This window comes from Colletotrichum chrysophilum (genome assembly GCF_026319265.1).
Source record: "Colletotrichum chrysophilum strain AFK26 chromosome Unknown scaffold_3, whole genome shotgun sequence".
NCBI classification, from domain to species: Eukaryota; Fungi; Ascomycota; class Sordariomycetes; order Glomerellales; family Glomerellaceae; genus Colletotrichum; species Colletotrichum chrysophilum.
The window spans coordinates 507,096-533,977 of record NW_026517290.1 but is presented as its reverse complement, the minus strand read 5'-3'; the positions used below and the strand labels follow the sequence as shown (position 1 = coordinate 533,977).

The 26,882-nt window shown below is 58.7% G+C and overlaps 5 protein-coding genes across 5 annotated transcripts; 2 read left to right on the top strand and 3 right to left on the bottom strand.

Moving 5' to 3' along the window:
* Nucleotides 1-1,073: 1,073 nt before the first annotated feature.
* Nucleotides 1,074-4,848, bottom strand: COL26b_000810 (uncharacterized protein; the record flags this gene model as incomplete). Its single annotated transcript, XM_053173775.1, has 3 exons — nucleotides 1,074-1,196; nucleotides 1,262-1,390; nucleotides 1,438-4,848. The coding sequence occupies 3 exons, from the start codon at nucleotides 4,846-4,848 to the stop codon at nucleotides 1,074-1,076; spliced, it is 3,663 nt and encodes a 1,220-aa protein (XP_053042332.1).
* A 2,540-nt stretch (nucleotides 4,849-7,388) lies between these two features.
* On the bottom strand, nucleotides 7,389-11,257 carry COL26b_000809 (uncharacterized protein; the record flags this gene model as incomplete). The annotated part of the gene is made up of 2 exons (XM_053173774.1): nucleotides 7,389-10,946; nucleotides 10,994-11,257. The coding sequence occupies 2 exons, from the start codon at nucleotides 11,255-11,257 to the stop codon at nucleotides 7,389-7,391; spliced, it is 3,822 nt and encodes a 1,273-aa protein (XP_053042331.1).
* Nucleotides 11,258-14,103: 2,846 nt separating this feature from the next.
* On the bottom strand, nucleotides 14,104-17,061 carry COL26b_000808 (uncharacterized protein; the record flags this gene model as incomplete). The annotated part of the gene is made up of 1 exon (XM_053173773.1): nucleotides 14,104-17,061. The coding sequence occupies one exon, from the start codon at nucleotides 17,059-17,061 to the stop codon at nucleotides 14,104-14,106; it is 2,958 nt and encodes a 985-aa protein (XP_053042330.1).
* Nucleotides 17,062-18,632: 1,571 nt separating this feature from the next.
* COL26b_000807 (uncharacterized protein) lies at nucleotides 18,633-20,249 on the top strand (the record flags this gene model as incomplete). Its single annotated transcript, XM_053173772.1, has 1 exon — nucleotides 18,633-20,249. One exon carries the CDS (start codon nucleotides 18,633-18,635, stop codon nucleotides 20,247-20,249), a length of 1,617 nt encoding a protein of 538 aa, XP_053042329.1.
* A 2,377-nt stretch (nucleotides 20,250-22,626) lies between these two features.
* On the top strand, nucleotides 22,627-25,605 carry COL26b_000806 (uncharacterized protein; the record flags this gene model as incomplete). Its single annotated transcript, XM_053173771.1, has 2 exons — nucleotides 22,627-23,463; nucleotides 23,509-25,605. 2 exons carry the CDS (start codon nucleotides 22,627-22,629, stop codon nucleotides 25,603-25,605), a joined length of 2,934 nt encoding a protein of 977 aa, XP_053042328.1.
* Nucleotides 25,606-26,882: the final 1,277 nt, after the last annotated feature.

The window sequence follows — 26,882 nt, the reverse complement described above, 5'->3', positions numbered from 1 at the left end:
AATCTCCCGCGGGGCAAGCTTAAGCCAAATAAGCTCTCGTCCTCCGAGGCAGACAAGGTAGAAGACGAGAAAAATCGTACCACAATCCCCTCGGTAGATGCGTCTGCAAGAGGTCAAAGAGTTGGTTTTTTTATCGATAAACAAGTGCAACAAGGATCAGATCAATTGGACTCCCGCGGAACGCAGCGGATGGCAAGCCCAGTTAAATGGGTTTCATCGCGCCAGCAGACGAAGTCACCCTCTCCGGCGTAGTCATCCTCCACTCCCGCTCACTTCAGTTCTCTTCTCCAACGAGGCAGCGGGACCGCCTTTCGCCATCCCCCACCCATCCGCCTCCATTGGACGTCAATGGCTCATTGGCTCCGTGTCACCGAACGACTCGTGCTTCTGCAGCAATTGCAGCAATTGCAGCAAGAGGAGGAGACGATTTCCCCGCCCTTCGATCAAGAATCGTTTCGTTTCACGGGATGCGGGAGGGGTCTTGGCTCAGGAACACGCACATACGGATGGATACTCGTCAACTGCTAGCGGGTGCAAGGGTCGCACACCCCGGACCGGCCGCTTACGAAGCCTGGCCGTGGCGCACATCGTGGCCGCACCCGCTTTACCACGCCGGGTTTGGCACTGCCACCTCGTGGCTTCTGGACTCGCGTTGTCGAACACGCATCAAATCAATTCACTCTCAAAATCAGTTCATCTGGACCGGCCTCGACCCGCATCTGCAGCGAGAGGAAAAGGGGGTATCGTCCATTGCTACCTCGTCCCATCACACGCGTTCCTCCATAATTACATCGCGTCCGACGCAACGCATACAGCACTCAACAGCTCTGTCTCTCTCTCTCTATCCATCTCCTGCAAAGGATCAATTTGGTACCAGTACGCAAAACAAGCACCCTCTTCGATGCCAGACCGGCCCCGTGCCGGAATGCATAACCCCCGCGCTGTATTAAAACGAAAACCTCAAAACCCGGCCGGGCGGGACAAGGAGAAACGGGCCAAGGGCCCTGGCTTGCTGTACAAGTCAGGCGGCGAGCCTGCTAGCCACTGAACATGCGCGTGCCTCTACCGATTGCTCAGTTGTCGGCCCGCGGCGACTGCTGAAAGTCCGTGATGGATTCGAGCATGGCCAGGTTCTTCTCCTGCATGTCGCGGTCCATTGCGTGGATCTGGTTGGCGTTGACTCTAGCTCGTTGCAACTGCGGACTGTTAGCGACTGCATCACCAGCGTAGACGGGGAGCATCAAGCAGGGGGCGATCCCACCACAGCAAGTGCCTCGGAGGAATGGTCTTCTTCCTCACCTTCGGGCTGGTTCGCGCCGTTCGCCTCGTCGTCCCCGTCGGCGTACCTGCTGGCCGCGAGTCCCTTGGGCTTCGCGACGGCCGCGTTGGCCTGTGATTGTTAGTGAAGAAATGAGTAGACATGAGTGATGAACGCACCTTGGCCTCCGCAATCTCGGCGTCCTTCACCTTGAGCTGCGCCTGCAGCTCCTCGACGCCCTTCTCCTTGTCCGTCAGCGTCTTCTTCAGACCGTCAATCTGCTCCTCCAGGGCCCGGCGCTTAGCCTGCTCCTCCTCCACAATCTTGGTCATCGTGTCGTTGAGCTCCTCGTAGTCGGCCTTGTACGTCTTAAGCTGCTTGTCGGCCTCGAGCTTGGAGGCTTCGAGCTCCTTCTCGGCGAGGATGAGGTCCTCCTTGACGTCCGCAACCTCCTGCTTGGCCGCGGCCAGGCTGGTCTGGACGACGTGGAGCTCGTCCTCGAGACCCTTCTTGACGTTGGCGAGCTGCTCGCGGAGCTGGTCCCGCTCGGTGGTGTCCGGGGGCGTCGGCGACTTGTTCTTGACCGCGTCCAGGGCTGCCTCGGCCTCAGCGCGAGCCATCTTCTCTTGCGCAAACATCTGACCGAGCTCACCGTTCTCTTGCTCGACCTGGGCCTTCTCAGCCTCGGCCTTGGCGACGGACTCCTTGGCCGCCTTGAGGGCAGCCTCGAGCTCGGACGCCTGCGCCTTCTGCTTGGCAATCTCCTCGGCGAGAGCCTCGCTGTTGTTCTCGTACTGGTTCGTCAGCTCAGCAACAACCTTGGCATGGGCCTGCTTCAGCTCCTCGAGCTCCATCTGCGCGCCAGAGGCGGACTGCTGCTTCAGCGCGTCGAGCTGCTCGGCGTGCATCGTGATCAGCTTCTCGACCTCGGCGGAGTGCGTGTCGTCGAGGTTTCGCTTGGCCTCGGCGAGGGCGGCCGCGCTCGACGTCTCGGTCTCCCTGATTCTCGTCAGAGCCTCCTCAAGCTGGAGCTTCAGCGTAGACAGCTCCTCGGACTGCGCGCTGCCGGCCTGCTTGGCAGAGGCCAGCTCGGCCTGGTGAGCGGCGAGCAGCTTCTCCCTGGCGTCGGCGAGTTCGGCCTGGTGGGCGGCGATGATCTTCTCGCGGGCCTCGGCAAGCTCGGCCTCGTGGGCGGCGCGCAGCTTCTCGGTGGTGGACGCGAGCTCTTCCTTGTGCGCAGCAATCAGCTTCTCCTTGTCACCAGCGCTCTCAGTCAGGGCAAGGGCCTTCTCCTTCTCGCTGGCAATCTCGGCCAGCAGCTTCTCCTTCTCGCCACTGGTCTCGGCCTTGAGCGCCTCGACAATGTCAGCGTGCGACGCCTTGAGCGCCTCAATCTCCTTGGCCAGGCTGGACTCGCTGTCGCTCTTGAGAATCTCGAGCTGCTTCGCGTGGCTGTCCTTCAGGCTCTGGAGCTCGGCGAGCTGCGCGTCCTTGTCGGCGGAAGCGCCGCTCTTAGCGCCCTCGAGCTCCTCGGCGTGGCTGGCGCGGAGGGCATCCAGGGCCTTTTGGTGCTCGGCCTCCCGCGCCTCCAGAGCGGCAACGGCGGCGGCGAGCTCGGCCTTAGCCGCCTCGAGGGCCTGGGTGTGGCTCTCGCTGCTGTCGGCCTGGGCCTTGGTGAGGTCGCCGTGTTGGGTGGTGAGCTCGGTGTGCTTCGACTCGAGGTCGCCGTGCTTTGTGGCCAGCTCAGTGTGCTGAGCCTCGAGCTCGTTGTGCTTGGTCTCAAGATCCAGGAACTTGCGCTTGAAGAAGGCGTCGCCCTTGAGCGATTCAATCTCCTCCTCGTAGTCGGCAGAGACCTGCTTGAGCGCCTCGTCGTGCTTCTGGACGTGGGCAGCGTGCTCCGCCTTGGCCTGCTCGAGGGCCTCGTCCTTGGCGGCAATCTCCTCCTTGATGCTGTCAATCTGCTTCTTGAACTCGAGAGCCTCCTCCTGGGCCGTTGCGAGGTCGGCCTGGGCGACGGCAAGCTTGGACTCGACCTCGGCGACGAGGGCCTGCGCGGCGGCCAGCTCAGCAATCTTGGCATCCAGGTCGGCCTTGGCCTGCTCAGCGGTCTGCTCGGCAGCCTCGAGCTTGCTCTTGAGCTCGGCAACCTCGGCCTCGACGGCGGCGAGCTTCGTCTTGTGGGCCTCGAGCTCGGCGCTGACCTTGGTCTCGTGTGCGACCTCGAGGTCGTTCTGGGAAGACGTGAGGTCGTCAATCTTCTTCTGCAGCTCGGCGATGGCGCTCTCGTGGCTCGACTTCATGTTGGCGAGGGCCTCCTCGTGGCCGGCGGAGTCAGACTTGCCCTGGTCGAGCTGCTCGGCGTGCTTGGCTTCGAGGGCCTCGATGGCGGCCTTGTGCTGGTCGGTCAGGGAGCTCTGCAGCTCCTCGAGCTTGCTGGCGTGCTCCTCCATGGCCTTGTTGAGGTCGGACTCGCTCTGCTTCAGCTTCTCCTCGTGCTCGGCCTGGAGAGTCTCGAGGGACTGCTTCAACGAGGCGAGCTCAGTCTCGGCGGCTTCCTTGGCGGCAATCGCCTCCTTGTACTCGCTTTGCTGTTTCTCCAAGTCAGCATCCGTAGCGACAAGATGTTCGTTGGCGTCATCAACCTGGGTCTCGAGCTCGGCCTGCTTAGCTTGCAACTCCGCCACCTGGTCCTGGTGGGCCTTTTGAATGTCATTCACGGCACTCTGCACCTGGGCGGCCTCCTGGGACGTGGCCTCGCCCATCTGGGCCATCCGCGACTGCGACTGCTCTACCTGCGCCTTGAGCTCGGTGAGCTGGGTCTCATTTTCGGCCAGCTGCGACTCCTTGTCGGTGAGCTGCGCCTTGAGCTGCTCAATCTCCTTGGTCAAGGCCTCGGACGCGCCGGACGAGTCGGGTCGAATCGACGGTCGCGAGGTTCGCGTGGCAGAGGAGGTTGTGCCGGCAGCGGTCGAGAGGCGCTTCTTGGCCTCGGCGACGGCGCCGGTGCCGGTGGCGGCGGATCGGGAGGTTGTCGAAGAGGGGCGCGGGGCGGAGCTGATGGACTGTCGCGAAGCCGTCGAGGTCCTCGGGGCGGACGAGCTGCTCACGGAGCTGGCGGGTTTTCTGGCGGCAGCAGTGGCGGCGCCGGTGGTCGTGGTCGACGTCCTCTTCTCCTTGCTCGGCGAGCCGGCGCTGCTGGGGACGGCCGAGGTGCGGCGGACCGTCCTCTTGGTCTCGTCCTCAGAGGCAGACACGCTGGGCCGCGAGCGGTGAGTGGCGGTGGACGACGTGCTGCTGGGGACCTTGCGGGTGGCGCTGCTCGTCGTGCTCGTGCTGCTACCGGGAGGACGGGTGGGAGGCTTGCTGAGGCCGCCTGCCACGCGGGTGGTTGAGGAAGTGCCGGCGGGCTTCGCGGTGCTCGACGCAGACGCAGCAGGACGACGAGCGGTGGCCGTCGTTCCCGAGCTCGAGGCAGGCTTCTTCAGGGAGGAAGCGGCCGAGGCGGTCGACTTGGTGCTCGGGGAGCGGGGCGCGGCCTTGGGCGCATCGTCGTGCTGGACGACCTCGAAGCTATCGGCGTCGGACATGGCTGGAGATTATCGTGGCACAGCAAAAGATGTGTGTGTCGTTGGGCAATTCTGTCGGCGCGAGTCGGGTCAGCCAGGAGTTCAGGAAATAGAGCGCGGGCGCGGGTAGCTGCAGGAATTGATAGACAGGTGGAGAGGGTGGGAGACACGGCATGTCTTGGTGGGAGCAGCTCGTGGCAAGCTGCACTGACCCCTCAAGGAGGGCAATTGGGCTCGACAAGGACGGAATGGAATGGAACTCACCTCGCGACGTCTGACAATGAGGCCTTCTCCTTTTCTTTTCCTCGCAGCTGGGCGTTGGTTCGCGCTTCAGGTACGGCGACACACAACGAGACAAGGAAAACAACACAAAAGGAGCAAAGAAAGGTACGGGGAACGGCGCAGAGGGTCGTTCTGTCTACAAGCTTCGAAGCTCTGGTCAGTGGCGAAGCTGAACAGAAAGGAATTGGAATGGGAGGTGCGGGATGGAGGGAGGAAGAGGTGTAAGGTGTCTTATTAGGTAAGGCAACGGCGAGGATATAAAAAAGTTGTTTCGATGCTGGCGGCGTGGATGGAGTCGCTCTGGCCTGGACACGTCCACATCCACATTGGAAGGTCCCCCAGTTCTCCCCTTTGGATAAGGTGATGGGTGGTGCATGGGATGGGCGGCAGCACATGGGGGACAGGCGCAAAACACGGCGGGCACGGCGGGCACTGCACTAAAGGTGCGGGTGAACTGGCATTAGGCGGCCCTTGCAGCACTGGCACCCGACGAGAGCAGCGCCCAGATTAAGCGAAGCCGCCTGTAGGGACGGCCACCAGCGGCAACGAAGCCGGGGTCTGCACGCTGCGCAGCAGAGGTGGGGTGGAGCACTGGAGAAGAGACAGGGCGGTCGACCGTTTGTACGAAGTGCGTGAGCACTGTAGACGGTTGTATCTCTTCTCTGATTTCATGCCCAAGTTCCTGTTGACGGATCGTCAATGATTTCTCACAGTGGTTTACTTACCTCAGTTGCAGCTAAGGCACCCGACGGAACGAATACTCAGGTACAGGCCCGGCAGCCCCTGACAGCCCAGCGATAAGGTGCCAAACAAACAGCCAACGGACGGTGCTGACAGCGGCACTCGCTCCAGCGCTCAGGAGCTCGGGCAGTGGGCCCATCTCAGGCTTGTCATTTGCCGACGCGACATTGGACGCCAATTGGCTTTCGCTTTCGCGGTACGTACCGCAACGTCTCTCGGTACTCGGGAGGTACCTTGAGGTCGCCTCGCCTCCACCAGTGTCTCCCAACACCACCACCACCTCCACGTTCCAAACCTCCAGGTCCCCATCGTCTTCATCTCGGCCTGGGAAGCGCCTGTTCCAGCACCTTTATGCACCCGCGACTGGCCGTTTCAATTCGCCATTGCCAGACGCTCGCGGGATCGACACAGGTATGGCATTGACGACTGCCCAACGCCGATGCAACTGGCCACCGAATATCAGACCGGACGTCTCTCTCTGCCTTGCCCTCGCTCGCTCGCCAAGATGCATGCCCCCGAACTCGGATGCCCTTCTAGCGGTCGCTGTCAACTGTGAAGACGCTGCTGTCCGGCGGCAAGCCACCCGGAGCTATCAACGAGCCCTCCTGAACCCCTGAACTAATAACATGATTAGCAACTCACGTGCGGCCCCGCGAACGCCTGTCTTTGCCTCTTTGGCTCGTGTCAACTCCCCTGCGGAAAAGGAAAAACGACCAGATTACGAGTCGCAAAGGGGCACGAGCGACCGGTCCAATCTAGACGGGAAATTGTCCTCAGGTAGCTCGAGAACCCCCGCGCTTTCATCTGATATTCCCTCATCCACCATCGGATGGAAGCACATGTTTTGTTCCCATTGTGCGCTGTCGAATTGAGAGATTTTAGATCAATCGTAAAAAAAAGTTGTCACTTGGAATCAGCCTCATTCCATCCTCGTCCATTTCCCGGCATGGGTCTGCTGGCTTCCGTCGCGCAAAAAGCACCGATCAGGGGTCCTCCTCCGCCTCACCTTTAAAAAGAACCTTGCTGGGCGTCGAGTTGATGTCACCATGAACATGTTTCGCATCCAAGATCCTGCGTGACAGCAAAAGACACATGAACCACTCCACCGCCCGCCTGTCCACCGAGCCCAAGCCGCCCAATCGCCGATGCGTTGTCACCATGTTACCGCAGCCCACTCCGCCGCGATGTGGCACCTCACCGTTGGCCCGCCTCAGTCGGACTGTCGCAACCAACTGACCTGCATCGTAGCCCAGGGAGCCCGACCCAGAACTCTTCATCGGAGAAATCCAGAGAGACGGCGCCTGAGTGTTCCATGCCTAATCTGATCTGCGGCCGCTCCTTGCTGGCGCCATCATCTCTCCCTTGCGCCCCGCTATGACTCGCATCGCGATTCTGTGGAATTTCCAGATACTGTGGATGTTGTCGTGTAAGTGACGATGGGACGGACGTGTATGTATCAAGAGGAAGAAAAGACTGGATCAAACCAAACAGACTACAATTTTTATTCACCCAAAACTAATATTACAGCAAATTCGTATCTAATAATCATCGTCAGAGTCGGTGTCCTCATCCGGCACCAACGCCCGGTATCTGCGGCTGGCCAGGTCCTCCTCGATGCCGCCCTCGCTCTCGGGGTCGACGTATCCCTCACCGCCGAACAAGCTGAGGGCGACCGGGAGGAAGATGAGGGCGTGGGTGCCTGCAAAGACGACCAGGGCGAGCCAGACACGGAAGTAGTAGATCTCAAAGATCTTGGATCTCGTAAAGGCGAGCACACAGACTCCGAGCAGCTTGGTGACGGTGATGCCCGAGAAGACAGAGCTGCCGACGTTGACCAAGGCCGTCCAGGCACGCGCGTCACGTCCGCGGAAGCGGTTCTTGGCTCGCTCCATGACGGTGCGGGACGGGAACATGAAGGCCCTGGCGATGTGGGCGCAGAACTCCACGCCAATGCCCACGCAGATGATAAGGTTGACCAGAGAGACGGCGTTGAGCGACACGCCAAAGACCGCCATGGCACCGATAATGTCCACGACCGTCATGCAGACCGTGACCGTCACGACCAGAGCGGTGAGCAGGGAGCCCAGCATGATTGCCGAGATGATGAAGACGATGCCCACCGCAGAGCCGAGGAGGGCACCGGTCAACGAGACAATGCTGGCATACTGGTCAAAGAAGATGTAGAAGAGACTGTAAGGGAAGACGTCGACGCCGGTCGATCGCGTGATATCAGATGCAATTCTGCGGGCGGCGGACATGGCGTTGATGAAGTCGTCCTGGCTACGCAGAGGTGTGTGCATCGTTCGGAAGTGACTGGCAGGGATGGTGTCCCTCTCGGAGTCAATCACCACAGCCTGGCCGTAGGAGGCCTGGCCGCCCAGAGGGCAGTCGTCGTTGGTGGGAGACGTGAGGAACTTTTCGAGGTAGTGGACAAACTCGCCGTCTTGCGGCATGCCGGACAGGGTGATGTTCCACGGCGGGTTGCGGTCGGCGAAGCAGGCCTTGCCGTTCTCGACGCAGCACGAGTCGCCGAGGTCCGGGTTCAGCCAGAGGAAGTAGTCGTCAATCCAGCTGGCCGTGGGCGAAGAGATGAAGGACACCTCGGGTCTCTTGCGCTCGCCCTCGAGGATGTTGGTTAGGGAGAACTGATCGCAGGTGGTGAATCTGGCGCAAATCTCCCGCTGGTGGCTTCGCTCAGTGGCGTTGAACTCTCGGGTGACAAAGTAGACAGGAGGGCCCGTTTCCATGTACTCGTACAGGTCGTTGAAGTACGGGATGAGGTAGGACCCGTCGGGGATGGCGACACGCTGGTCGAGACCGAGCTTGACCTCGGGGATCAAAGCAATGCCGGCGGCAAAGATACCGAGGAAGACGGCGGTGATGGCAGCCTTGGCCTGTCGAGTGAGGATGGCCGGAGCATACGTGCGGCGGATGAACTGCTGGAGCAGGCTCTCTTCGGGCACCTCGTAGAATCTGGCATTGGCGTTTCCGTTGCTGCCGCTGAGGTGGACACGGGCAGCCTTGACCTGGAGGCAGGGGATGCAGTCGGCGCGGTGGTCCTCGACGCGGATCTGGTTCATGGCCAGAACGGACACGAACAGGGTGATCTGCAGGATGGCGTTGATGAAGACGGCACCCGCGGCGTAGGCGGCAAAGTTGCGGACAGCGGGCATGCCGACAAAGGTTCCGAGAGCGAAAGCAACGGTCTCGGTCAGGGCAGAGAATAGAATGGACGGGCCCATGCGGCCGAGTGCTTTGGCGATTCTCTCCTCAACCATCTCATCGGGGTGGCTGACGTTGACTCGCTCGAACTCGTGGACAATCAAAAAGATGTTGTCGACACCCACGGCGAGGACGATGAAGGGGATGACCTCGGCAATGATGAGGGTGGCCTTCAGACCAGCCCAGGAGAAGAGACCGATTGATGCGCTGATGGACATGAGGACGATGAGAATGCCCACGACACCGAGGCTAAACTTGGACTGCACCAGCGCGACGGCGGGGTTTCTCATCATGTCTTTGACAGACAGAGTGGTGGATCCCAGAGCGAGAGAAGCGTACAGGAACATGATGATGTAGCTGATGATGACGATCTTGGCATCGGTATTGGTGGACTTGTTGAGCTCCTGCTCCAAGCTGACCTCCGTAGAGAAGGACAGGCGAAGTCCGCGCTCCTTGGCCTCTTCCTGGGCGATGAGAAGACGGTCTCGGAGAGCATTCTCCCAATCCATGGCGCGCTCGACGGCAGGGCTTCCCTCGGCTGCGTTGCTGACAACCCAGTTGACTGTGATGGCGGTGGCCTTGGCTGGGTCCTCGTCGTAGCCTCCAAGAATCATGTTCGGCTCAATTGGCTGGCCAAAGTCAGGGCGGCACTCGACGGGAGACTTGGCGCACTGTCGGAGCTGGTCTTGCCAGGAGTCACGGCCCACGAGCGCCGGCTCGTTCTCAAAGTAGGCGGCCACGGACTGGACGACACAGGCAGAGCCGGTGGGCTTCAAGCAAATGTCGTTGAGCGTGGCGCCATACTTGGCACCCTTCAGCTGCTTGACGCTCTTCTCGACGTCCATCCACCAGATTAGCGTGTCGTAGCTGAGGACGGGAGCCGGACCGTCCCGGTCGTTGACCAGGAAGACCTTCTCGGCGCGGTAGAAGGGGCCAAACTTTTCATCAAAGAACGCCTTCTCCTGCGCGGCAGGGGAGGTCGGGCTGACCCAGAGACGTGCGGGGTCCTTTTCAAGGTCAAATCGGACCCAGCCAGCACTGAAAATGATGACGAAGATTAGCGACACACCGATAGTGATGCCGGGGTATCTTGCCGCCGCGTGTCCGAGCTTACTGAAGGCCGCGTCGCACCAGGTGTTGATCTTGTAATAGCGCTGGGGACGGTCAAACATGGCACCGTTTTGGACCAAGTCGCCCTCGTCTTCGTCGTCGCTGGGAGAGGCATCTTGCAGAAGTCTCAGACGCTCACTCTCTCTCCTGGCACGGCGTCTCCAGTAGACGTGTCCAACGACGGCGGCAATCGCGGAGAAGAGCAGGATGCTGTAGGTGAAGATGGCGGCAAACGAGAGGCAGGGCAGAAGACCGACGTGGCACTCGCCAGGCCTCTTGACGGCGGGGAGCTCCGGACACACGGACGGGCAGTCGACGCATGCACAGCGGTAGTTGGGGTCCTCGTCGTTGCACTTCTTCGGCGTCATCTCCCTGGGGGACATTTCGGGCTCGGTGTAGGAGGTCGGGAAGTTGATCTGGAACGGCGATCCAATGATTTTCTCGTCTCCCAAAAACTTGAGCAGCTGCGAGTAATTCTTGGCTCCGCCTCCGATAAAGTCCATGGCCTTGGAGTTGGACGGCCCGAACTTGACCTCCTTGCAGCTGTCGTAGAAGCCCGTTCCGTATTCCTCGGAGATCAGCTGGTCCAGCTCGGTGACCATCTCCTTTTTGTTCTTTTCCATCGTCTTTGTGACATTGAGGAAGAGCGACTGGTCCGGAGAGCACGTAAAGGTGCAGAACAGGTTGAAGAAGTTGTCCTTGCAGGCCGGGCAAGAGGACACGATCTGGTTCGGGGTGCCGAGCTCGGACGCGAGCGCTTTCACCTACGCGGGTTAGACAATGCTTCGAACGGCTCATTGAGTGTGCTCACCTGGTCAGCATCGCAGCAGACAGGTCCCGATTTCCATTTCTCTCCGCAGAGGTCGACGATCTGTTGTCGCAGCTTCTCGTCCGGGTCCTCGGCAGGCCCGTTGTCAACACAGGGCAGCTGCTTGCCAAAGAAGCTCTTGGAACCGCAGTGGCCTCGAATCGCACATCGTCCGGCTTCGTGTTTCGGTGTATATGGCTCTGCTGCCGCGCCGTTCAGGCCGGCGATCAGCAGTCCGCCGGCTCCGAAGAGCTTCCACAGGGTCATTGCGAGTGTTGCCGCGCAGCGGCTGTATTGGGCTGTTATCGGCGACTATGTGGTGGAATAGGCGGGAGATGTAGAATGAGGAAATATGGCAGAACCCAAAGAAAAGACGACGATGGAAAGGCCAGAGATATGGCGACGGCGATGGTGATGGTGATGTGTCGGAGGTGAGGTGTACGACGCCAACAAGCTTCGTGGGAGCTCCGGCACGTTAGCGGTGGTCTGGTAGTCAGCCCAGGCACTTGCGACACCCAGGTACCGCCCGCGTGCCGCCCTGCGTCATCCGCACCTACGCCCACACGCACCTGCCACAGGCGTGCAGGAGGAGTGGAGACCTCCAGCTCAACGTTCCATTGGCGGGCTGGGCCCCAGCCACTCGGCCCGGATGTCAATGTCGTCACGAAACAAGTCACGTGGGGGAAGAAGCACCTGCCGAATGCGGAAGGCGTGTTTGTCTTTGCTTCTGCCTCATTGGCAGCGTGAGGTGTAGGAGTTGAAGTTGAACTCGGGTAATGCAGCCGGGTTTTGAACGTATTTGATTTGAATCTGTTTTCCTACGTGCCGTTGTATGAGATGGTCGATACATTGAGTCTTCTACCTCGCCTCGCAACCAAGGTTCTTGTAAGTGCCCTTCTTCTCATTGGTACCTATTGTTGTTCTGCCACCTTTGCGATGAACCTTGAAAGTGAATTTTGGCATTAATTTGTACGAAAGGTGGCATCATGAGAAATCCACGGAGGTTGGGACGCAATAAGCCATCGTAAGTTTGGAAGCAGGGTCAAGTTAACACCTACACGGTAATGACCTGCAAGCCCTTGACTCAGGTCGCTCTGAGAGAGGCAGCCAGTCTTTGAAGACTTTTACATGAGGCTTCAACTTTTTTGGCCATTTAACAGGCAGAAGATCCATGAATCGAATTCTGTCTCAAAACCACTAAACTAGCAAACTGCTAAACTGGTTGTTGATGTCCATCAATTGACAGGAGAGAGGGTTCTGCAGCATGTAATTTGTGAATCTCTCTCCGACATTTACTTTCTTCCTTTTGTTGATTCCTTTGTCGATTGTGAACATCGTCCAGACAGGTGATGCCCGTCTGGGGTCTTCTTGACCTAGAACCCAAGCCTACTCAAGTATACCGAGGAGCGGTTGCTAAACATCAAGTATCCATCTTGGGTCACTTGTACCATACCAAGACAAAGTTCCTGCTCTCGGTTGATTTTGGGATTCAATTGGTCCATAGACCAAATACAACCAGCATTCCAGAGAAAAGACTGCCGGGAAGCAACTGAGGGCAACCCACAGCCAGATAACCTCCTCCTGAATTGCATGGGAAATCGAAAAAAGCGCCAGAAACATGAGTGCGGAGATAGTGACAAGGATGGTGCCTGAGATCACCGAATCCATGATATCAAGAAAGCGCCTGTCACTCATGTCGTAATAGTCGTCGTCAAAAAGGTGTGGCAAGCGTAGTCGAGTCTGCCACAGACGAACATGGCGTATGATGACATGCTTGTGTTTTAAGAGAAATCGCTTGGAAGCCGAGAGGTCGTGATCTGTTTTCACAACATTCTTCTCGGCGTCGTAGATGTTGTCAAAATCTGCTGTAGATTTATCAAGCAGTGATTGCTTTTCCGGTACGGAGTCCATGATGTGTTTGATAGCGTAAAATGAGGTGGGGTTGAAGTTGGAGAGGTTTGTGGATGATGCGATCAAACCAACAATCACTGTGAGGTTTATTTTATATCTTGTAGTAAATCTTCTTCCAACGTGTCATAGAAAATGGCCCATGATCCCGTGGTCAAGGCTATCATTTCGTGATTTGAGTTTCCCATTTCGCCAAGCGTATGAGTGCCCTTCAAGGTCTTCAATTATGAAGCCTTGTCCATTCGGTTCTACGTCCGCACCTTTTGCACTATTTTCGATGCGTGGCAAAAACTTGTGCCAGGCATTATGGATGTATTACAGAGATGCCAAGACTAAGAACGTATTGAAGAGTAGTGATTAGACTGGTGAATAAGCCAGCCGTGAGAACGCAAAAGAGTGAAGTTACAAAGTCTCGAACCAAAAACGCTACACCCGAACCGCGCCCAAATGGGACGGCTTGACATGATCCACCTATTTACTCTCAGCCTCCTCCTCACCCTTCTCCCATCCCAAGATCTTCGGCCCAAAGTTGTACCACCCGTAACCCTCAATCGACGCAAGCACACAGAAGCCCGAGATTAACCAGAATCTCGCCCTGGGGCTCGATGTGATGTGTCGGATGTTGAACGCCGGAATCTCGACGTCGTCTGGCTTGCTGCCGTTGGTGCTCTTCCCTGCTCCGGCTCGGGATCGGGCGGTGGTGGAGAACGCGGGGTACGGCGACCGGAGTGGAGTGCGGAGGGCCATGTTGGTGATGCGCGCGGCCATTGGAGACATTTTGGAGTCTTTTTTTCGGGTACAGTAATTACTGATCTTGTTTGAAGACTGTGAATATCAAGTAGGATTTATTCTGATCTCTTGGTCATTGATAACGCGCCGAATCTGTCGTATTTATCTTTCTCGTCGCTATTTACGACCCGAGCGTCTCTGCTACGATATTTACGAAGGATGCGTCAGGCGTCATCCTTAAACGGCATGGTAAGGCGTGAGGCGCCACCGAGACCGGCTGAGCCCGGAACCCGATCCCTCGGAGCGCATCGGGTCAGATTTATTCATTCATTCGCCAATCAAACCTGCTTGGAAGATGACATTCTTGGTTCAATAGGTGATTCATATTTCGCGCCTGGTGCAACATGTTCTACAACTGCCCGTGAGCCATAATCTATCCGCACAGCAACGCCAATCCAATGCAACGTGAACGCCCCTCATTTCTTAATCGTAAGCGGCTTGAACGGCTTTCGCAGCCGGTCTATGGGTGCAATCCCCCCTTCCTTCTTCAACGCCACGGGTCTCTTAAAACCCCCAAATCCGTTCGTCGTTGTCGTAGCATGCAAACAGCTCGCCGGGCGCTCCCGTATCGCCGGCGGCACATCTTTGTCTTCGTTTTCCTTCTCTGGTCTCGGTGGCGAGCTCGAGAAGTTTGCGTAATGTTTCTTTGGCCCTGCATCGCCGTCGAATGCTGGTTTCGACGGCTTGGAGGGCATCCTGTTGGCGCCTAATTTGTGACTGGCGAGACCAGGCTCGATAGCTGGCGTGGGGGCCTGCCCTCGGTGCAGATTTGGCAGCTCGGGCATCTCCTGGAGAGGATGCCGCGGGGGAGGGGCGGGCATGCTGCTAGTGTCTGACATGTCGGACCTCGATCGCTTGACGAATCCCAGGAGGCTCTGCTGATCGGCCGGGCGCTTAGTTGTCCCTCTCCTGGGGCCTGTCGACTTTTGCGGCGCCTGGCGACGGTCTGGGCCTTGGACTGACGCTGCCATTTCTTTCGCGGCAGCCTGTATCGCCGACTGAGCCGCGGTCGCGGTTGTGAAGCCGGGGAGGGACGACATGGTAAAGCTTGATGCCGCATCCATTGTCGTGGCCGTTCCAGAGGTATGCCATGATGGGGCCACCTGAGGGTCTTCCTCTGAAGCCAACGCCATCTGCGGCCTAGCGCGCCGCTGCCATTGACGATTTCTGTCGTTGCCCCCATCTCCAAACGCATCCTCTGGGTTCTCGGGGTACAAGTTGTCTTCCGGTCGTTCCATCAGCGGCATCTCGCTAAAGACCTTGTTCTGCGAGGGAACCTCGGACTCTCGCCCGAGTATCCGGCCAACCTCTTGTAGCACACCAGGTTCAAACGACGGACCGCGCTTCCTAAAGTACGGATGGATCTCCGAAGGGATGAACTTGGACAGCTCGGTGCGCTCGCCCCCGTTGCCTCCGTTTGACGAACTGTACATGGGGCAGCTGAGGTAGAGCAGGGACTTGGCTCGCGTCATGGCCACGTACAGGAGCCGGCGTTCTTCGTCCATGTCTTCAGACCGCGCATGCGGGATGGACCCGTTGTACACCGCCGGGACGAAGACGGCCGGCCACTCGAGTCCCTTGGCTGCGTGAATCGTCGAAATGGTCACCAGAGGCTTGCCTTCGGTATCACCCTTTTGCGCGTCTGATGCCAGGGAGACGTTTGCCAGAAACCGGCCGAGAGCGTCGTTCTCCTGGACCTGCTGAACCCCATCGACCTCTGGGAGGCGATCCTCATCCGCCGTGGCACTCAGATCCCGCATGAAGTCGCCAGCTAAGCTGATGAACTCTTGAACGTTGGCCCACCGTGCCTCGTGGTCTTCCGGGTAGTTCTCCTGGAGGTACTTTTGGAAGTTGAGCTGGTTCAGGAGGCTCTCGATCATGTCCACGAGATGGTAATAGGGGCTTCCTGTCGGGGGCTCCTCGATTTTCCTCCTAATGCCCGAGATTATCCGAATCAGTTCGCCGCTGATTTTCTGCTCCATGGCCTTCTTGATGTTGGTCTTGGCAGTCCGGTCTCCTCGGCAGTGCTTGTTCAGCAGAGACCAGACACTAAGCTTGGCGCTCTCTGCCTCTTCGAGAAGCGACTTGATGGTGGCGTCGCCGATACCGCGACGGGGCACGTTGATGATGCGCGCAACGGCGTCGTTGTTGTCCGGCTGGTAAATGACGCGCAGGTAATCAAGAATCACCTTGACTTCTGCGCGGTCGTAGAACTTGAATCCACCAACCATGCGGTAAGCAAGTCCTGCCTTGCCAAGAGCCGATTCGATATGTCTGGAGAGCGAGGCGGATCGCAGCAGAATCGCCACGTCGTCGTAGTTCAACATCTTGCCTGCCATCAAGAGCATTCGCTTAATCTCCGAGACCATCCATTCGGCCTCGACAGCGGAGGATTTCAGTCGGCGCAAAACCGGCCGCGTCCCTTTATTGTGGATTGGTAGCAGCACTTTCTGGTATCGCCGCTTGTCCTGTTGGATAATCTTGAGGGATACATCCAAAATGGCCTGCGATGATCGGTAGCTTTCTTCCAGGGAGATTTCATCAGTCTTTGGGTAGTCCCTCAGAAGGCGGTAGAGGTTCTTGATTTCGGCTGATCGCCAGCCGTAGATGCTCTGGTCCGGGTCGCCCACGATGGTGATTCTCTCACGGGCCTGCGCAAACAGTTTCATGAGCTCGTACTGGATGCCGTTTGTGTCTTGGTACTCGTCAATGAGCACAGCCTGCACGTTGGCGACGCAGGAAGGATGCTTGCGCAGCAGCTCCACGCACTTGGTCAAGAGATCGTCGTAGTCCAAGAGATTCGACCGCTCCAAGTGATTTTGGTACTCTCGGTAGCAAGTCTCCAGATCGGGGCTTTCCGGCTTAGAGGCCTTTCCTTTGGGAGGGCTTTGGACGTCACCCTTGGCCTTTTTCTTGCTGATCCAGGACCTCGCCGCCGGGGGTTCCACTCCGAGCTGGAAGCGTTTGCATATCCTCTGGATGATGGCCCTCGAGTCTGAGTCGTCTGCGATGCCAAACTTTTCATCAAGCCCAATCCGCTTGCCATATGCAGCCAAGTACCGACGCGCAATGCTGTGAAATGTGCCCAGAACGATTCGCTTCTCGCGATCACCTCCCAGTGCCCTGCCAATGCGTTCCTTCATCTCCCTAGCGGCCTTGACTGTAAATGTGGCCACAATTATCTCTGATGGCGCGTATCCGACATTGTCAACGAGCCATACGACACGTGAGGTCAGCGTGTGCGTCTTGCCACTGCCTGGCCCTGCTAGGATGGCTACCGTCGCGGCCTTGGACGTGACGGCTCGGCATTGTGCAGTGTTGAGCGTGGCCAGGATGGATTCAGCCGGGCCGGGGGCTGAACTCGACGAGTTCATCGTGTAGGGCGGTCATAGGAGACGTCAAGCAACTGAGTTGTCGTAAGGGAAGCGTGCCGGCTATCAGACTACAGACGCGTCTCGCCGCGCGACCATCAACACGCCAGGACCCGGCAGATCCCCGGCCCATACGGTGTCACGTGCACGTGTCTCGCTTGAGCACAGACCAAGCGAGATGTCCGCTCCCACTCCGGATAACCACTACTCCACCACCGGCTTCATCACCACTGCCACCGCCTCCGAGACATTGATAACTGTTCCCAAGCGGCCAGACCACCGGGCGACCCGGCTATCCAGGCAGCCAGTCTTGCTTCGACAAACGTCATCATTGAATCAAAGAAGCTTCCAACAACACCAGCCTTCACGAACTTATCCATCTCCGGATATCTATCAAACGTTCATCGGCTGTCCCCCGAGAGAGATACCACCCGCAGCGTTCGCGCTCGACGCTGCTGATTCGTCCAAATTGTTTCGATTTCCTCTGGCCATCCAGCTAGAGGGTGTCGAGAACGCTCAATCGGGACTCGGGTCAAGCATCGCTCGGACAAAGTTTGTTTTCGCTTTGATGACTCGCAAAGAGACATTATTCCCGCTGCAAGCGACGCGGACGTTTTCCCAAGGTTTTCTGGTTCGCAACAGCGCAGCTCAACGGGCAAACTCCAAATCAACGTCCCATCAGTCTAGAAGAACGGCGACGACGATCCTATCACGCATGCCATCACGGCCGCAAAGTTGCGATCATCACGCTTTAATGCTGACCACAATGTGAAGTCACACTGCGCAGAGATCCCATTCGAGGATGCCTGTGATAGCGATTCCGCAGAGGGCATGGTCTGTGCCATATGTCGTGGCCTATTGCAGCAGTGCGTATGCGGTCAGAGAGACGGGTGATGGGCCGACGCAGGGGATGCCCGCGGCGGCGACTGCTGGGAAGCCAAAAGACAGGACGAGATAGCGAGACGACAGCACAGCTGACCCGGGGACGCTCGTCTTTTCACATTCTTCTCACATCTTGAACCATGTCTCCTGGGACTATTCGGCCATGAGTGGCCAGCGGATTGGGGCCTCGCCGGCATGCATTTGCCCTGCATCAACGAATTGAGTTGGCAGAGTCAGTTCGTGTGTGGCACGGCGCGGGGTCAGATGTGACGAAGCAGCCCAATCACGACCCCGGCAGCCCTACTCGGCGCTTACGGCCCCTGCCATCACGTCGATCCGCCCAACCACATCTCGGGAAGCCCTTGGTCCTCCCGCCTCCTCTGCAGACGACATTAATAGCCACGGGCCATTTTGGGCGCTACTGCAATTCCATTGAGGTCGGCATCATGCAAGTGCGACCGCTTCGCAGACTCGTGCCTGGGGGCTTCAGCAAGTCAGAGTCGAGAGCACATGGCCAGCGCCAATCTCGACGCACTGCCGAACCTCACCAGCCGCTATATACCCTTTGTGCGCCGCATGACCGTGCCTTTCCATGTAACTTCTCCATCACAATGTGTTTCGGACCCTCCACCAGGAGGTAAGATCATCAAAGCTGGATTTGACTTTTAAAGACTTCCGGTGTCCTCACCACCATGAAACCCGTCAAAGCCCCGACACTTAACTCTCGACTTCGCTTCTCGACCCTCGCTCTTTTCTTCTTTTGCAGTTATACACACGCAGTGCCCTCCGCCCACGAGCCTCGCAACAACAATCCCCTCAACATCCAGTGGGGTCCTGCACCATCGCCCGAGGACGGTCCGCCCGCATCTGCAAACGCTTTGAGAGATCCCGCCTACCTGCCATATCAGATAGGCGCCATCGTCGGTTCTTACGGCGTGTCATTGGTGCTGGTCGCCGTTTTGCTGCTCGTACTGTCCAAGAGACGTCGCGAGGCCCTCTCCGCTGGCGACAACGAGGTCGACTTTGACGAACCAAAGGCGTCACCCAGGCCGCTGAGACTTATCTTGGAGGTGCCAAACTCGCCCAGAAGCATCCCGCGGAGCCCCGTCCGCAACTTTTCGTACCCGCCCCCGGAGGACTACCAGACCCCGGAAATCCCGTCTCCCCAGACGCCGTACGTGGCCCCGACGCCCACGTCAACACTGCACGCACCTGGAATCGACGCTTCCGTGGACCAGAGGATCGTCGCAAAAGACAAGAAGATGGCGCAGACACAGCTCGAGGAGATGTACAAGTACGTGATGGAGCAGGAGGAGGCCAAGGCGCAGGGCATCATACTGCAGGGCTCGCCGGTCCTCGCGAGCAACTCGCAGTTCCCGCCGCCAAACAGTGCCAACTTTGGCAAGCCGACGCTCAAGAAGGAGAAGCACAAGCCGGCCAACCTCAACCTCGGCGCGGAGCCCAAGCCGGAGAAGAAGTCCCGCGCGTCGTCCATCTTCTCGGCCCTGCGCTCCCCCAAGAAGGACAAGCACGTCAAGGGCATCAGCATCTCGTCCCCGATCATGACGCCCATGACGGGAAGTTTCCCGAGGCAGGAGTCCCAGGAGATGAGCGCCATCCCGCCGCGGCAATACGCGCCGCCGCCGCCTCCGCCGGTACCCACCAACCAGGTCCCGTACGGGGTGCACCAGGAGAACGGGCAGGTGTCGCCCATCACCCCGGACCACTCGCCGGAGAGCACGCAGAGCATTGACGAGCGGATCGGAGGACAGCTCCCGATTGGCCACGCCCGCAAGATCTCCGCGGCGCCGTCACACGCGTCGCATGCCACCTCTGATATGGATCCCAACTCGGCCACAACAGAGAGGTCAACGGCCCCGCTCATCGGCCTGCCGCAGTCCCCGAAGCCGGGTGCGCGCTTCCCCACCTTGCCCGCCTCCCCCAAACCCGGCGCCACGTTCCCCTCGTCTCCTCAGCCTGGGGCCACATTCCGGTCCAAGGCTCCGTCGGCTGTCCGCACTGGCGGCGCCCTGCCCCTGCGTGCATACGAGCCGGCCCTCAGCTCGCCATCCATGGCATCGCAGACCACCAAGCAGACCGTGTTCACACGCACGGGACCACTGTCGCCGTCGGGAGCCCGCACGCCGGCGACAGGCATGGCTGTGCCGTACTCGCCGTACCAGCCGTTCACGCCCATCGTGCCAATGACCCCGTCGCTGGTGACCAAGGCGGACCGCAAGCGGATGAAGAAGCTCGAGCCCAAGACGCCGACGTTGGAGATGGTCAAGAGCGAGGACGACATTTGGTGAGAGGTTAGAAAGGGGATATACCATATAGACTGTGGATAGCAAGGGCGACCGGGTTAATGCGATTACGATTTTCTTTGATGAAGAGGGGCGTTGTGTATCTCGAGATTTCTTTGTCCATACACTTGCAGCAGCAGATGCACCGCGTCCACGGAAAACATGCCACACCACCACCACACACCGGGCTGGCGGAAACACGGGTAGACGAGAGTCAGAGTCATGGCCCTAGGTGCATGGCGAGAGTCAGGAAAAGCAGGTCTGTCATGCTTCTGGAAACGCGAATCTAGCATCTAGGTATTTAATAGGGTTTTCTCTGCATTCTTGTCGAGTGCATTCAGGGTTCGTGCCATGTGTGTCAAGGACGAATAGGCGTTTCAGATGATTCAAATGAGAGTGAAGGGTGTCTCGCGTCTGCGTGTGTCTGCATGTGCTGATCGGCAGGGGTACGGCGAGGTTAACAGCAGACGGCCATGTTTGGCGGGCACGCAGAGGGAACGAAGCTGGGGTATGTTAGCGGCCTTGTCGAGGGCATGCGGGGGTGCTTGGCCGTGGGATCGTGGCAGGTCGAGTCGCAGCCATGCCCATTGTGAGACACTTGCGAGGCGGGTTGGTCGAGAGGGCGGGCAGAGGCAGGGGAAGACGGTCGGGGCGAGGCATTGCCCATTGTTCTGAACTTCTGAAGGCCGAGGAAGCACTGCGGAGCGAGGATTCGGATCAGAGGAAAAAGAGATGAGAGACTCGAGAGAGACACGCACCCACACCAGGCACCAAGACCCAGAGAGGGAGAGAGAGACGATAGGGCAGCCACAGGCGACATGCGGTCCCTGGGATTGGCGGCGGGGATGGGGCATCGGAGTGGTCTGGAACTAGCAGCGGCCATGGCTGTTTGCAGCGGCCCAAGCACTGTACGAAATGGGGCCACAGAGCGTGCGTAGGTGCGTGTGCCATTCGTGTGTCTATGTTTTTTTTTCTCTTGTTATTCTAGCCTCGAGGTCTAGTGACTTTTTCTTGTTCGGCGATCCGATGGGACCCAATGGACGACGCTACGGCGAGCGCCGGGGCACGTGGAGAAGACTGACATGGCTGATGGACATGGGAATAAATTGGGACGTCAAGTCTGGGCAGACACAAACCGGGCAGTTTATTTGCTGTGCAGAGATGTGTGTGTGTGTGACGGATAATGTGTGCATAGCTAGTAAACACTGATGAGGCCCGACGGGATGACGAGATGGAAAAAGTGCCCGCTCCCACGCTCACGCCCGTTGGCAACGAGGGAGGATGTGACGGGACCACGGGCAATCACTCACTTCATGAAGAAGAAGAAGCTCTCTGCTGGCAGCGTCGATTGTGTCCGTATTGGCACTGGGTTTCTGGCTGGCTGGGCTGGCAAACCTGGCTGGAACTGGAAGCGTGTTGTTCAGCGCAAAGCCCCTCCTTGCGCGCGTTGTCATAGGCCAGCTATCAGTGGCTTTCTTGGCTCAGTGGCGTTTCTCGCTGTGGAGCTGTCGAAAATGAGGCAGGCCGGCGCGCTGTTCCTGGCTCCCCGGGCACTGTACGCCAGTCGTCACTCGGTGGGATGTATCTCTGCCTGTGTTTAACGTGCAAAGATACAACGCCCTCGATGTGGGCGACGGCAAGGACGGGGGCCGTACCACTCGGCCCATTATCAGCTGTGGTTTCCCATTTATCGTACGATCTGCCACCATTCTCTTCCCTTTCTCAATTCTCGCTCTCCTTCCATCCTCCCACCCAATTCCCTGCCCTCTCTTCGCGATCCAAGCATTCCAGAGCGCACCTCTATTCGTGTGCCTGAATTTCCCACCACGCACATCGACCCCCAAACCAACCATTTCGTGCATCTCGCGTCGAATCCCCTCGTCGCTGCTGACCCGTCGACCGAGTTTACCCCCGTGCAGTGCCGAAGTCTACCTTACAGTAACCCCCCCCTCTCCAACGTACCAGAGAGAGGACCCCCAAGCAACCCAAGCTCTGAGCACCGCCAAACCTGCCCAGCGTCATACGACTTCCACCCGCCGATTTCTGCCCATCTGGGTCCCGCGTCTCCCTCCCGCCTGACACCACCTCGCAATCCCCATCCCTTCCCATCGCCTTCTGCCGACAGTCGTACGACCAGAACGAATCCCGCTGCGACCACGCCGCCGTTTGCCGTCAATCAACCGCTGTCCGTCCTGTTCGTAATCTGCCCCCTGCGGCATCGACACCGATCCATCGCGACCGACCGGCCACTCACGTCGAGTCCTATCGACTGCCTCGCCGGGTCCTGGCCCCCCCGTTCTCCAGTCCTGCGAAGGGCCGTCCACGGTACCGACTTCGATGAATTGAGCATCAGGCCATAGTTGCATATACACCGCTCTGCAACATGGCCGACCAGGATCAGAATGCCTTATTTGGGCTCGACGAGTCTAACCTCGGCGTGGCGCCGTCTTTCCTTGACGATCAAGACCCCCAGACCGTGAAATCTGATCCCAACGGTCAACCAAACATCGCCGCCGACAACCAGTCCTTCTATGACGCCAATTGGGGCTTTCAGGACACACCCCCGTACGACTCCTACAGCATCGCTGCCACCACCGCCGCAGGCGCCACTTCTCTCTTCCAGACCACCGCTCCGTGGGAGCTCTCTCCGAACCAGCAGCATCAACAACAACACCTGCCGCCCAACGTTTCCGCCGCCATCGATCAATCCATCGTCGCTCCGGCCGGCTTCTATGCCACTCCCGCCACCTCCAACCATCACCAGCGAGGAGGCCACCCTCACACCCTCCCCGACACCACCCTGAACCTCCTCACGCCCGCCCAACAGGAGAAGCTGCGGAATATCGCCATGCCCGCCCATCTCCAGTACCAGTCACCCAAGAGCGAGCCGAGCCCCGGATCTGCCACGAGCGACCACAAGGCAGCAGGACTGTCCTCTCCGGATGCCCACGACTCGAGCAAGGCCAGCAGGAAGCGCAAGTCGTCCGCCGACGTTGACGATGAAGATGACGAGGACGACGAGAACCAGCCCGTCAAGAAGACGGCACACAACATGATTGAGAAGAGGTATCGAACCAACCTGAACGACAAGATTGCCGCCCTCCGAGACAGCGTGCCCAGTTTGAGGATCATGTCCAAGAGTGCCAGGGGAGAGGATACCACCGAGGACCGCGAGGAGCTGCACGGCTTGACGCCTGCCCACAAGCTGAACAAGGCTACGGTATGTATTCTGTGAGATCAAGTAAAACGGCACTAACATCCACAGGTCTTGAGCAAGGCGACAGAGTACATCCGCCACCTCGAAAAGCGAAATAACCGATTGCTCGACGAGAACAGCGCCATGCAGAACAGAATCGCCGCGTTCGAGAAGCTCTTCATGGCCGGCGCGATGAACGGCGCGATGAGCCCTCTCCAGCAACCGCCGACCCCGATGCAGTACCCGCAGGACCAGTACATCAACACGCCCATCGGCACCCCCCGCGGCGAGTCCGCCCAGGGCATGATTCCCGTGCCCGAAGACATGAAGCGCATCATCTCCGCGCAAATGGCCTCCGGCCAGCCGTATCCCGTGCCGCAACAAGCGTACCGCGGAAACCCCGCCCTCATGCGGCAGCAACAGATCCAGCAACAGCAGCAGCAGATGCAGCAGCAAGGCCGCTGGGGCAACTCGAGCCAATACTTTGGCAAGCTCATGGTCGGTTCTCTTGCTGGTCTCATGATCATCGAGGCCGTGCGAGAAAACGAGCAGAGCAACGAGAGCCCCGAGGGCCGCGGCCTGTACGCTCTCCCCGTCCAGCTTCTCAGCTACCTGGGATCGCACTCACACATGCACATTGGCGGGTACTACATCTCCCCTGCCCAGATCATCTCGCATCTCAAACTTTTGCTCTTCCTTGGCACCTTCTTGTGGGTCTTTGTGCCCTCGCTGTTTGTGCCGTCCGACAAGAAGCCAAAGAAGGCGCACCAGCTCAGGGAGTCTCTCAAGGCGGCCGGATCTGTGGCGTCCCCTATTCACGTGCGTCGTCTGGCCTGGTTGACGGCCATCCAGACCGTCTGGGTCCCGAAACACAACTTCATCCTCGAGGCCGCTGCTCTGATTCTCAAGACGATGAAGCTCAGCCTCCGCAATGCTATTGGCGTTCACGGCTACCAAATGCTCACCGGCCTCACCGAGGAGCAGGAGGCTGCTCGCGTCAAGGCGTGGTCCATCGCCCTCGACGCCCAATTGGCTGGAGGTGACGTGGAGATCAACAAGAGCCGCCTGACTCTCACCCTCTTGGCATCCGGCACACTCCCCGACACCCCGTCCCGACTGATGCTCAAGGCCCTTCACGTCCGCGTCCTCCTCTGGGATCTTGGATCCAAGGGCCTGCACAACACTGTCGCCAAGAAGCTTGCCCGCTCACTCTGGAACGACGCCAGGAACATGAACCGTGCCCTGGCCCAGCTTCGCCGCAACTCCGAGCAGGTCGAAGACGACCTTCCCGAACACCTGGCCGCCCTCATCGAGCAAGAATGTGACGTGGTTCTCAACAACAGCGTCATCCAGCGAGCCTACAACCTGGCGTGGAACCTGGCAACGACCGAGGGTGTCACCGAGCACAACGACGGCATGGATGCCGTCGTCGACGATCAGGCTGTGCGGTCCCCGCTGGATGCCGTCGCTGCCTGGTGGTCCAGCCAGACCATTCAGCGCGCCCTGGTCACCAGCCTCGAGGCCACCAAGGATGATGGTGACGCCCCCAGGGTCGTGTCGACCTGTTTGGAAAACGCCCTCAAGACTGCACCCATCGGCTCCGGCGTCCAGGCTCGTGCTCTCGTCGCCCGCGCCGTCCTCGTCGACGAGAAGCGCGGAGCCAACATTGCCGCCGCCCTCCAGAACGTCCAGCCCACCTCTGAGCAAAAGTCACTACACCAGATCGCCGCCATCATCGACTCTTCTTCCATGGTCCAGTCCCCCGATGTCCAGATGGCCCTCAAGTGCGCCATGGCCATCGCTCACCTGCAGCGCGCCAAGTCGACCGCCGCCTACCCCCAGGAAGGCCTCCGCCTCGTCGAGAAGATTGCCCGCCCCAGCGCCACCGCCAACATGTCCCTCCTCGGCTGCACCGCGCTGTTCAAGCTGATGGAGGAGCTCTACGCCCACCGTCCGTCGACCGAGTCTTTCAGCACATCCCTCGAGCGCCTCGCCGGCAGCCTGCGCATCTGGATTGGCAGCGCGCCCGGTGAAAAGTGCGGTCTGGAGCAGGACGTTCGCCACAAGATGGTCGACCGCTGCCTCAGTATCACCAAGAGCGTCGTCGGCATGGAGACGGACACGGGCTACGGCAGTATGAGCGAGTGCGAAGAGGACGGGTGCTGACAATCTTATTCCTATGTCTAGAGGCGGTATCTCCCCTTACTACATACTAGATGCATTTATTTTTCTTTATTTGTACTTTTTACGGACTGGACATGGGTTTTGGGCGTCAACCCGGGAGGATATATGTGTCTTTTGACCTGGCGTTTCGTACGGAAGCAACGTGACGACGGCTGGAAAAGGCTGGGACCAGCGGATTTTGCATGAGCAGAGACAACGGATGTCGCTTCGGGCTGGCATTGATCCCCTCGAGGACTGTCACAATATGGAATTGGGCGAGGGATACGGTCAGGGGATATATACGTGTCGGCTGAAAAAGTTGCGATGTTTTTATTCTCTATAATCAGTGGCCGTGGGCCGCCGCTATGTAGAATCAATATCGACATGTGTCGCTGCGGGTCTGCGCATGAGTTGTATTGTGATTTATGATGATGGTGAGGGGCTGTCCTGTTTGAGGAGGTGCCGATGGTCGATGACACCCTCTGACTTGAGAGTTCGGCTGTGGTGGGAGGGCTTACACAGGTACGTTTATGTCTGTCGATTACTCACCGCGTTGCTGACCCTGCGAAATAATAGGAGAAACTCCTGATGTGTGGTATTTCTGTTTATTGCGTTTATACGACAACACGCACTCGTCAGCCCACGACCGCTCCCTGACGGGCTGGAGAGTGATTCACCAGCGGAGACTCGCCAGCGGAGTCGAGCGGATACGGCACGGCAGTCCTCACAGGCGAGGAGTCCACATCCCCACCTTTCAAAGCTGCAGGCCCCACCCAGATAAACAACACATAGCCGTCGCTATCGGGGCCGAGCCAACTCCCTGCGTACGGCACATGACGGGCCAAAAGGGGAGCACACCGGCCAGGACTGGGTTATCAACGTCGCAGCAATGTCCTGCTCGAACGGGCTTCGCATGCCGCGCGGGCATATCGCTGTTATCTACACAATTGACGCTGACTGAAGGCCTGCGACCGGGATGCCAACTCTGCAAACCGGGCACCTGCAGCATCGCCCTGGAACGATGTGATGCCTCTCGACGGGCGATTAGCCACGAGCTGAGCTCTTCTTCCAGCAAGACGACAACCCTGCGAACACCCGGACGCACCAGTTCACCGTGCTCCTCTCCCTGACGGCCAAATCGGAGCCCATCCTGCCGAGCGGGACATGCCCATCTTCACGACGACCTGCCCAATGATGGCAACGGGTGACCCCAATTACAACTCCCCGCACTCCCAATGGACACCACCCTTACGCACATCTCCAATCAGACGGCGACATCG